The sequence below is a fragment of the Marmota flaviventris genome, chromosome 8 (genome assembly GCF_047511675.1).
Source record: "Marmota flaviventris isolate mMarFla1 chromosome 8, mMarFla1.hap1, whole genome shotgun sequence".
Taxonomy (NCBI): domain Eukaryota; kingdom Metazoa; phylum Chordata; class Mammalia; order Rodentia; family Sciuridae; genus Marmota; species Marmota flaviventris.
Window position 1 is genome coordinate 36,324,797 of NC_092505.1, and position 12,977 is coordinate 36,337,773.

At 32.1% G+C, this 12,977-nt stretch overlaps 1 protein-coding gene across 2 annotated transcripts in view; it reads left to right on the plus strand.

The window, feature by feature from the left end:
* The window catches only part of Cadm2 (cell adhesion molecule 2), a 157,851-nt gene that overhangs the window by 65,136 nt on the left and 79,738 nt on the right, over positions 1-12,977 (plus strand). For both annotated transcript variants that reach the window (XM_027929173.2, XM_027929175.2), the window contains exon 5: positions 2,328-2,506. In XM_027929173.2, coding sequence (XP_027784974.2) covers positions 2,328-2,506 — 179 coding nt within the window. The remainder of the gene's footprint in view (positions 1-2,327; positions 2,507-12,977) is intronic.

Here is a 12,977-nt window from a genome sequence, read left to right on the forward strand (position 1 = left end):
AGTGGAGAGGAATCATAATAGTTTGGATTTCAGGTGTTAATTTTGAGTGTATGGAAAGATATATATATATATATATATATATATATATATATATATACACACACACACACATATATCTATGTAACATGTATATATAAAAATACATAAATACATATAAATATATCTGTGTGTTTAAAATTCTAACATACATAAAAAATTGCCTCTTAATATAATAAGTCCTTCATTTGAATAAAATTATAAAGGTGAATTTTCTAAAATTCAAATTATCCTTAATATAACTTTTATTTTATTATTTGTCTTTTGTAGCTTTTTGGAAAGAATAAAATTTCAATTTTTTCAGCTGTTCTCCAAGTTACAGTTTCATTTTAAAATTTTACTTCTTCAAAGGATTATATTACTTGTGCTATTTGACTTAAAATTATGCTACTTAAAATATTAATTAAGTAAGTTCAAATAGCAATAAACCGATGTGGATTACATAAAGCGAGTTAAGAAGTGTTAATTGTTTGGCTTCCATTAAAGATAATATGAAGACAAGTTTTCTATATAATTGAAAGATATGATATCATATTTTTCAATATTTTTATATACCAAGTTTCTTCATTTGTTAAGTAATATATTACTCTTCCAGAAGTTTCTTGGGTCTGACAAAATTGCCTTTCATTCTTTGCTTTCTTACTCTGAAGAGATAGGAAAATAAATGAACTATTTATTATTTTCTGCTCACACGTTTACTAAAATTCATACCTGGTCACCAAAATGTATATGGCAGTTTTTTTCCCCAATTAACAATTAGTTCTTCCAGGATAATCAGCAGAGTGGCCTATAGTTCATTTTAATTCTGACACTCTCTACCTGGAAAGACTCAGATGCCATAGGTTAAGATTCAGTCCCAGGAGGTGGCCCCTAATTCTCAGGTTAATCGCACATAGTAAGTTATTGTGTATACTTCTCTGATCAACCAGCTACAGACAGGGTTTCCATGACCCCTCCTTGGATTTCATTAATTTTCTGGGTCTTTCCATAGAACTTGGGGAAACACCATACTTGTACTTACCCATTCATTACAAAGGATGCAGGTGAAAAGTAGATTAAGAGATGAATAAGGCAATGTATATAGCGAGGGGCAGAAGCTTCCCTGTCATCTCCTGGAATGACACCCTCCAGGACCATCCATATGTTAAGCAACACAAAAGTTCACTGAACCCTGCAGTTCAGGGTTTTAAAGGGCTTTACTACATATGTCTGACTGATTACATCATTGGACATTGGTAATCAACTGAAACTTCAACCCATCTCTGCTTCTGAGAGGACAGAGATGGGATTGAAAGTTCCAACCATTGAATTATTTAGCTCCCATTCTGAAGGGATCCAGAAGCCCTCCAAAGGCATTTTATTAGACTATGTCTTAGGAGCATCTCATTAAAACAAAAAATATTCCTAGTGCCTAGGAAATTCCTATGAATTTAGAAGCAGTGTCAAGACCTGCGGAAAAAGACCAAATCTTTGTACAAAATATCTTCCTAGCACATCTATCTATAGGGGTTTCAGGAGAACTATATCAGGAAATAGGGGCAGAGAAAATATGTATTTCTTGTTATATCAAAATATCACATCCTCCAAGTGATTTTAGTCTTAAACACTTGATGAACAGTTCCTGCATCATATTACTGATCTGTTTATTTTGACAGTATTACCAGTATTTGTTATATTTCATTCATAAGTTTTATCCATTTTACAAAATTTTGTCAAAAAGTACATATGAGTTCAAACACATTATAAAATTGCCATGACATCTCCAGGAGATAAGAGATCTCTGTTGTACATATGGACCATTATTGGCCAAATGCAGCCAGGGGCTGTATGTTATTAAATAAAAATTTTCCAAAAAATTCTTTAGGAGAATAAGAAAAGTGGACAAGGTAAGGGGAAGCTTTAGGTGGTTTCAATGGAGACCCCAAGTGAAAAGGTATTTTTGTTAGAACCTGGGGAGAGGACTTGGTTCTGTTGCCCAAGGCTATGTTAAAATGTTAAAATGCCAATACCAGTAGAGTCTGGGCTCAGGACCTGGGCAGGGGACCAGCAATGACTGCTACAATAACATAACAAATTAGTTCTTTAACACACTGGTACAGTAGAATTAATTATGTTTCTCATACCTTCAAATCTTTTGAATGAGTACATGATGGTTCTTTTTGCCCCTTTATAGAAGTTAGCAAATGATTATTCATAAAATGAGTATCCACATATTACCAGATTTGCTTAATTTCCTGAATATTCAACATTTCTTATTTTTTCCAATTTGTATGCATGTTTGAATCCAACAGGCCAGAACCTGTTTTGTGGACAAAGGATGGTGGAGAATTACCAGATCCTGATCGAATGGTTGTGAGTGGTAGGGAGCTAAACATTCTTTTCCTGAACAAAACGGATAATGGTACATATCGATGTGAAGCCACAAACACCATCGGCCAAAGCAGCGCAGAGTATGTCCTCATTGTACATGGTGAGTGCCTTTTTGACAATATGATATGTAAAAAAATGAATGACCTAAAAAGCTATTTAAATTTTTCAAAATCTGTAGGATAAAATTAAACAGGTTTTCTTTTTTCTTTCAGAAGGACTTCTCGTAAGTATTAATATGTCCAAAATTTACTATGTTCCAATACAGACAAATTAATATAAAATTACAGCATACACTAAAAATGAAGCTATTTTTGTGAAAAGCTTTATCATAAATCTTTTTATTTATTTTTTGGTGATGACTTATAAGTTAATGATTGTCTAAATTTTTACAAATAAGTGCTTTTAGTTATAATCCAGAATTATCCTATTTCTCTTAAACTAATTTCAGTAGTAGTATCATAAAAATATATATTTTTTGATCACTATAACTGGCTGCCCAAAAGATAATAGTATGTCATTGAGATACAGCAGAGACAGAGGAATAGAATATTAATGAGTAAATGTTGTGAAGGATAATTTGAAATATCTACAGACATTGATTTTCTTGACTTCATTTATCTCACCATTTGTATATATCAAAGGGTATAAATATAGCAAAATACCAATACCCAAAAGTGAAGAAAATCACTCTTTTTCATTGATCAAACTTCAAAAGTCACAATGAGTTGTTAATAAGGCAAATTTAACATATTATTAGATGAAACTACATTTTATGAGGTTAAAAAATGCTGTAATAAATAAATTTATACAAATTTCTTTATTATACCATTTCTCAGCAGTTAATGTATATGCTAGGGAACATTGTGCATCTCCAGAGAAAGAGTCCTTAGAGAATGTAACATTAACCTTTTATATTTCAGCCAGAGAAATTTTCTGAGAATACCATGTTATTTCATATAATATTACAAAATTATGAACCACCATTTAATAAAACAAAATGGTTTAATAAATCCAGTGGATCTTAGAAATCATGGAGAGAATATGTTTATTCAATACTTTTCCCAGGAATCCAATTATATAATACATATTTATAATTGTATAGTATAGAACATGGATTAGCTAGTTCTGTATTAACAAAAAATTAAAAAGAAAGAATGGTGGGAGTCAAGCCTAAGTCTTTAATAAAGAGTTTTAATTAATTTTAAGGAAAATAGTAATCTAATTTGTGCTATTTTTCCAGGTATTTATTTTGTTATGATACAGGCAAAAATTGAAGAAACTTACATATTGTCAGTATATAATATTATCTGTTTTTGAATTCCTTCAGTGTATAAAATCTCTCAATTCTAAATACTAGCTTCATGGTAGGCAAATGAAGGCAGACAGTGAATAAACTCTCCCTGTATAAACATCTTGAACATCCAAAAGATCTAAGAGTTTAATTTCTGGTATCTCATGAATAGTATAAAATTCAGCTATATAAAAGATTAGCTTAATCAAACTACACTGATAAATTGGAATTAAATGTAGTTAGCTCCTGTGGACAAACCTTCCCAGCCTTATTGCCAGAGAAGGTAATACCATTGGGTGAGTCAAGGTCAAGTTAGAGTCTTTGATGGGGAGCCAAGAGCAGCTTCCAGTTTGTGCTACCTGGATATTCAGACCATGCAGTCACTTAAGTATAGCCTAATTGATTCACCCAAAAATTTTTAAGCGTTTCTCTCACCTAGTAGTTTCTCAGAGCCTGGGAGCATGTTGTATCACATGTCACGTTGTATTGAAGGCAATACAACATAAATATATACAGAATTAGAAGGGAAGTGACAGAAGAAATAATACACTCTGATGAAAAGCATGTCATTTGTTGTTTTTCAAGTAATTCAAGTAGGGAAAATTCTTATGCTTTCCCAGTGTTTGCAAGCTAGCCAACAGTATGGTTTTCTAAATAGCCAAGCTACCTTTAGGTAGTTGGCAGTTGACATATTTCTAATAAATACTTCTCTAAGCATTTTGTAAGAAGTCATTTTTGGCTTCGCTTCTTGAACTACAATTCATCAAAAGCACCCCATAGATTAATGCTATTCATGCTGCTAAATAAATGCTGTGAAGTTCAACAGTAGTTTACCTAGAATTATTGACACAAGTAATGAGAGGCTCGATGAAACAGTGAAACCATATTACACTGTGTTTAAAAAGGGCTCCAATTGGGTTCATTACAAAAATAAAGTTTTTTCCCCTTTGCACACTGGGTATAATGTTTCATTAGTCACTGATTGTATAAATATAAAAGCTACTCTCTTCTGTTAATGGTTTGGCTGTTTCAAAACCTACTAAATGATGAAATTTGAGTGGCATTGCGATCTATAATGAATGCTGTATGCATTTCGGAATGGAGTGATAAGCGATCATTTGTGAGAACTTTACCCTTTTAGCTTTTACACCAAGGTTGATTTTACATTAGCTGTGATAATTTAATATAGCTCTAGCATGAGGGTTTTTGTTCAGGAACTGAGACTCGTGTCTGAATCTACTACAGTTGCCTAGGTTCTATTGATTCTTAACTTGATGGAGGTCTGAGCAGAATTAGCACTTTCCTGTGAAATCTTCTACTGTCTAGAGGCCATCCTAATTGTTGGATTTTATTCTTTGGGTGTCAGTGGAATTGCATTATTTAAATGTTATTACACCTAATTGTTCATAGTACTGACATTTTGTTTTATGTATGCTGCAGGGGTTTTGCCCCCTTCTTATTCACATTTGAAAATTTCAACATTAGGAACATAGAGGTGGTAATTTGAAACTGCCAGTCTAAAATTTACCATCAATGAAAAAGCTAACAAAAGTGAACATTCAAATACAGGCAAGACAAAATATGTTTATGAAGCATTTGCTCTGTGGAGGATCCCTTAGCAAAGATAATGGCACTATTCATTAACAATCTCAGCAATGGAAAAATTAATCTATTAAATTAGTAGCCATAGTTATGCTGATTAATTACTGAGATCATAGTAGTTTTTATTTTTTTTCTTCTTTATAAAATGTTTCTTCTTTACCACTTTTATCATGCTATTTATTTAGAAATCACCATCCATAACCCTAATGGTTTTCAAGTGTTTTGTTCCATTGCTGCTCTTCATATTTAGAGAATTCAGACAAAAAGAATAATTCATTCATTCCCCAATTATATACTTAATACTTATGACCTTAAGAGGCAAATGTGAGTGACAATAAAGGAAATTATAGTTTAAGATATTTAAGAAAAGTTATGCATTCAAATAATAAAACAAATAGGAGAATTATAGGAAGATGATCACACAATGAAGCAGATGATTATAATCTCTGATTGTGGTCCCAGTGTCTAAAATTTTTAAAAATGGTAATACAGAGATTTTGGATCAATCATAAACAAATTATATACATCATAAATGGAAGAATTCAGTACAGTCCAGGTATAATCATTTATAATATATCTAACTTCTATTCTTATAATAAATAACAATAGTCTTTTTTTTTAAATTTTTTATTGTTGGTTGTTCAAAACATTACATAGTTCTTGATATATCATATTTCACACTTTGATTCAAGTGGGTTATGAACTCCCATTTTTACCCCATATACAGATTGCAGAATCACATCAGTTACACATCCATTGATTTACATATTGCCATACTAGTGTCTGTGAAAAAATAATACAAGGGCAAGAAATGACAGTAGAGGGGGTAGAGAGAGAAGAGGGGAGGGGAGGGGAGGGGAGGGGGGATAGTAGAGGATAGGAAAGGCAGCAGAAAACAATAGTCTTTTTATATTAAGACCAATTCAACTAGAAAGAGATGCAAATAATGTATTGCCTAAATATTCCCTGAATGGTACCCAGATTATAATTTAATTCTACTGAACAAAAATAAATTTCTAAATTTTTGCTAACTAGTTAATAGGGAAAAATCTTAAAAATTCAATAATATAACAAAAATCTCTAGAATAGGACAAAATTTACAATCAGACTTGTTTCTATAACACAACATCAAGTTCAGAGGATTTAAGTAATATATCTTCTCCCAAAGCAAAGACTACCCAGATCTACATCCATATACTATACACAGTATGACAAATGCTTACTGTTGTACAAGGAGTGGCTGCAAGAAATTACCAATGACCTTAGGCTCATCTTGTTTTGTGGTTGAAAGAAGTTCAGGTTCTCATATATATTTGTAATAAATGGATTAAAAGTAATGTTTTTTGAAAGTGTTGGAAATATGGAATCAAAATTTTGAGAAATAGTATCTATATAGAGTGAGAAATGCAAATCAGCCTCTTTTAAATCCTAACCTTCTTTTTCAATTTTCTTAATATCTTTTACCTCCCTTTAAATTCATGTTAGGAAAATTCATAACCACTACTTCAAATGCATATAGAAAATGGACAGAGATACTGGGAATATGCAGTACCATTCTGGTCTATGGGTAGTGGCTACAATATCTATGCCAGGTCCAGATTGTAGGCTAGCAGAGCAGGAATCATGTTAGAGCTTCAATGGAGAACTCAAGTTGTCTCTGAAAGTTAGGATAGAGCTGATGTAGAATATTCCAGGAGATGTTTTCACGATGTTTGTTCTCCCTACTCAAATTTCCCCTTCTTATTACCATAGTAGCCCAATGTGAATATTAAATGTCTTTATCATTGATCTAATTTATTTTTTCTTACTTCATTATTTCTCTCCTTGTATGAAGAAGATTTTAAACAATGTATTGGTTCATCATTTTAATTCTGGTTATTTTGCATATGAGTGAAATTATTCATTATACAACTTTCCATGCTCTCATTTTTTAAAAATATATTTTTCTTTTCCAGCAAATTTCATCTTTAAATATGTATGAAATAATTAAACTATGATATTTATTATAATAGTATACAGTGAAATTCTATTGAAATTTGCTTCTGTTTCTGTACTGCCAGTTTATTGTAGTGGCTAACTTGATATCTCTAAAATATCATATTGCACTTATGGTTTGTTTGGTCATGTGTCAATTGAAATGAACACTGCTTAGGAATGCAATATTTATTATTTTTAAGTTTTTAGGAAAATTACTTCACAAGGAACACATATACACTTCAGAAGTAACACATTTTATTGTTAGTTGCTAGGAATCACCATAAAGATAATGTTTGGAGCTTTATCATTTTAATTGTAAGAGAAAATTACTGTTAGAAATGTCTGTGTGTTTTGGCCTAGTAAAAGGTATAAAACTATTAAAAAAAGCTTTCCAGGTTTTAATAATCAATAAGACTGCCTCCTTAATTTTACTCAGATTTCATTGTTAGTAGTAAAAGTAAAAAAATACAGTTAAAAAGCTAAACACATACATATAATAGACTGCTGGCCCCCCAGTCCAGCTTCCAAGCTTTGTTGCTTATTTAGACATGTATCTTTCACAAACTGGGTAAATCGAGGCTCCTCTTCTGTCCTGGGTGCTAATTCTCCACTGCAGATAACTTGCTTACTATGTTGGAAAAGCAAATTGATTCCTGAAGGGTAGCTTTTCTTTCACTGAAACAAACATTTCTAATCCATCTATCATCTCTTCCAAATATTTGACTGCTGTGCAGAAAATAAATATTATTGTTTTAGTGTTATTATAGTAGTTGGTCTTAAATTGCTCAAATAATGCATACATAGGTGAATGCTTAATAATTGTGAAACACTACAAATATCATAAAGTAATGTCATAAAGTAATAATTTTTTTAAACTTTTCTCATGATAGAACTAATCAAATATTATCATGATATGTACATCCCCATGACAGGGATATATTGCTCATAAATTCAACTCATGATTAGCAATGATTTGAAACTAATACGTATCCTTCTTATGATAGAATGAAAAGTGTACTTCTGTGCTTCATGGCAAATGTGTAGCTAGACTAAAAGATAGCAGCCTCATGTGACATCTTGCATCTACTATTATAGTTATCCAGAAATAAAATATTTAGAAGCACTGGATCACATGAGTTTTTTGTTTTGTTTTGTTTGTTTCTTTCTTTCTCTCTCTCTTTTTTTTTTTTTTAGTTGTACTATTAGGCAAAGCAATACTTACAAATCATGATGGAATTACAAGAGGGAATCTTTGAGTTCCTATAAGTGGGTGGGGAGCAAGAAAGAAAGACCTGAATTACGGACAGATGCACAGCCTAGCAAACATTACAAAGGGATTCAGCTAAAATCTGTTCCCTCACAGAGAAACAGACCTACCAGTTGGTAAATTAATTCTGTGTACTCATAATGAGCATTTTTCCTTTGGAGCAGCTTCCTTTAGAAGCATAAATGGAAAATATACGTTGTAGAAAGAAAAGGATAGAAAAGACATCCATATGGAGCAACAAACAGTGTGCTAATGGAAGAGCCCTGTGGTTGCTGCTCTCATCTCTGGTTGAGAGTTTCCAGGCAGTAACTAGTTGGATCATTCTTAAAACAGTACTTTCTTTAATCTCACAGATAAAACATATCATTTCTGGACATGAATAAGTAGGGAAAGCTCTGATGCCTGTGGGAAAGGCCTACCTCTGACTGGATGAATATGCTGTTGAACTCTGCAGAGAGAAGTGGGATGGAATAAAATAGTGGAGACAGGAGCAGTGTTTGCTTTATAAAGCATTTAAAAAGGTGCCCACATGTGGTCATACTCAACTTGGAGCTGATGCCGAAATCCATCTCTTTGTTTTAAGATGAGTGAAAAGTAGATAAATTAAGGTCTCAGAGCTTCCAGAGTAAAATTTCCATTCAGTTGTACCACTCTGAAGTAAATGTTTCTATACATCTAAGTGGACCACTGTTGAAAGGGAAAAAAAAATCTTCATTTCACCATTAACAAAATATGTTCTGGCTCTATTGATATTAATCTTTTCTCTCAGTTGTAGTGTATAATAAAGTAAATGCAAGGATAGAAACCATGGCACTCTGGCCTTCTCTGTTGTTTATGGAGAAATAAGGCTAAGGTGGAAATTTACAAAACTGTACAGAGTTCTTCAACTTAAATGTATGTATATGAATTGGCTCATTTGCCAGAGAATTTACCTAATATGCAAATAGCCCATGGGGGAAATAGCATTAGTTTTCAGAAACAATGACATATCTAAATAGAAGATATGGAATTTATGTAAAACTTGCTTTGTAGCTTCTTAAACTAGATTTCACAAATGTTGTAACAACATATTATGTACTTGCTTTGGAATCTAGGAATTTCTCTGTACTCCCCCCTCAGTAGGAATTCATTGCTGAAATAATCGTTTTTAAACCTAAGAACAACAGAGTCCTCCAGAGAGTACCAGACACTAGGAAAGATATGGTAAAAAGTGGAGCTCAATAGGTGCTAACTCGAAATTCTGCATAACATTAGGAGGTAACTGTCTTCTAAGGAGATGTCTAAGTGGGCCTATGGATAAATAGTCAAACACCATAAGTACCTGCAAATTACCATTGGTAGTTTTCTTAAATTATAGGGTGGCAAATTTATAATAATAATCTTTGAAACACTCTCACATTCTCTTTTTTATTTTGACTAAGTTTGGGGATTATAATATTAAATATCATATTTGGGCATTTTATTTCCTTTTCCATTTGGCAGTCATCAACAAACACATATGTGAAAATTAGGATTCACTAAAAAAGTTTCTGGGTATTAATTTCTCATTTTGATTCAATGACAATTTTTACACTTTGATGAGAACCCAAATATTATTAATTTAGGATAATCATTTGGTAAATGAATTCTCACATAGGAAATAGTGATAAAAAGTGATAAACATTCTGGATTATTTTTATTTAAAATATGGCCATTATAAGGAAGTGAAAATTTGCCATAGTAAAATATCTTTTATTGTGGCATTTTATATTTCTTGGATAGTTCTTCAAAAAGGTAGTCAAGTTCAGTTTTGATTCAGGGTACCAGAAGCCGCTGTTACTTTTTGATGAAATTTATGTATTAAATAAGTATATTTGAGATAAACATGGAAGTATTTCTAGTAAGATGCATGGTATAAATCTATACAGTGACATGAATATATAACCTAGTATGACTCAAGCAAGTATTTTTGTGGAATGAAAAATGAACACTGGAAAAAATAAGGTCAAGCAAGAAAGCTTAAGAGAGGCTCTACTTATAAGCACGCTATATTTAAATGGTGGTGACTTGACAGGAAGAGTGAGTTTGTATCTGAAAACATAGCAATATAAACATTTTTAACACATTCAGGTTACCATTATTTTTTTCAAGTACACACAGATTATCTTGAATTTGAGAGAGTTATATTATTTATAATATAAGACATCATATGAGTCTGTTTTTTTCCATTGTGAATGTAGAACAACATCTTTAGGGACTCTATCTCTTGAAGTTATGTGAAAAATAATATTGCACTTATAATTTCTGGAGTGAAGGTGTTTTGCTTTTGGAAGATCAACTATAATCTACCACTGGTATGAACTTGGCTCACAAAGATTTATATAATTGACTAGGTACAAACTCCTCGATTTTAGATCAGGAAGCATAAATGTATGAAGATTAAACGATATACAAAATGCTTTTCAGCTACTTCATCACAGAACATACATCCAAATATCTGGATTTCTCAGTATTTTTCTACTACATAAAATTTTTGCTTTGTATATTGCTATTAGATTTAAGTATTTTAAAAAATGAATAGAAGTGATATTCTCCCATAGAATAATCTCATCTACTCTTAGGTTAAGTGCTTTTAGGAAAGCGCTCACATATTGAAATAGATGCAAATAATTGATAGAGGATCATTCATATCAAAGATATTTTCCCCTACCATAAATTTCACTTTACCTTTACCAGTTTGAAATGTAATAAAAGTATTTTAAAAGAAAAATGCATGCATTTTTTTAAAAAATAACATATTGATTTTATTCATAAACTTTTCTTGTAATTTCATAGAACTGTTGGTTGCCACCTACAGTTGAAAATTATAGCACTTTTCATTTTTGAAGGCAGTTTTTGTTATTATTATTATTACTAAAGATTCCATTTAGTCTCAGAAGCCAGTGGAAGCTACCAGAATGATGAAAAAGGGATTTTTTTTTTTTTGATCTTATTTTGAAAAGGGTTTCTTTTTTTTGAAGCAGATGACATTACTATATGGTTCTTGAGGAGGGTACATGCAATGGTGAATTGAAGCCTCATCAAACCAGAGGTTGTCATTTAAAAAGAGTCTTTGTGGTGTTATTCATTTTGATGCTTGAATCCAAATAGGCTGCTACATGTAGCTGAGCATAAGGGTAGCAAGTAGGTGTCCTTCTTCTCTGCCTTGGCAAAAGCAAATCCAGTAAATATTCCTCTTACCATTGCTTGCAACGGCAATGGAATTCACAGTAAAAAGGTTAAGGATGCCCTATTATTTTTAAGGTGAGGTGCCTTCTACCAAAATGTTGCATCTTACCTTAGTACTTGTTATCCAACGTGTTCTAACCCTTATGCATCTCCACCAATAACTCCTGGTTTGTATTGATTACCCTGGGACCCCCTGGGGTGGGGGCAGGTTAGTAACATGCAGCAGGATAGAGGTAGACTTATAGATTCCAGACTAAATGGTAACAGTTTTTCTCCCTATTTGAACACTAGTCTTTGGAGGGAAACAAGAAGCTTGGGCTTCTGGGGCTCCTTAGACTTAATTTTGCTTCGAAAATCCATTCTGAATGCCATTTTTAAAAAGAGAAACTGCCACAAAACAAAACAGGTTGACAAGTTAGAAATTATTGTACACTGCATTTGTAGAGAACAGAACATACCTTTAACCTGAAAAGCTCGTTATTGGGAAAAAGGTGCTGTACCACTCTGCAGTTTATTGTACACAGTGCTTGTTGAAACTGATTTTATTCTGACAAGGTTATACAGGATCTGTTGTGCTCTAATAAGCTCCAATAACAAAATGTGGTTACAATGTTTTGAATTCTTTCATTAGCGAGTGAAGAAAAGGACACTTTTCTATTATTTTAATTGGATGATATGATTCAGAGCTCTACAAGTTTTAAGAACATGGAAAATCCTCTTTCAGAATATAAGATTCTTCATGATGCTGCATTTTAATTTTTATTAATAATCTTTTAGACTTTAAGACTCTTCGATGGAATTGCTAAAAATCATCTTACACATGATAGAGGAAGCAGGCAACTTTTTATAGCGATTAACCATGTATAAAGGTTGGTTACTGACTCATATTATAAAAACTGATAGACTACCTATCTACTGACATTGTTATCAGTAGTCACATTTATAAAGCACCAGCTGAATTCAGTGAGGGGCTCTGAGAAAGCACAGAATTATATTATGGAATACATTTTATCTGTTCTTATCATCTTGTTAGTTCTTTGGGAAAAAAAAAATACAATGTATGTTGGTGTCAAATTAATACAATAGACTGTTTTCATCTTGATTTTATTCAGAGTTTTGATGTATATTGTGTGTACTGTGTACTTCATTACTATTGAGAATTTAAAAAGCAGAGTTCATGAAACTGATTATGTAAATTAGAACAAATGTTAAAATGTTACTGTAGCA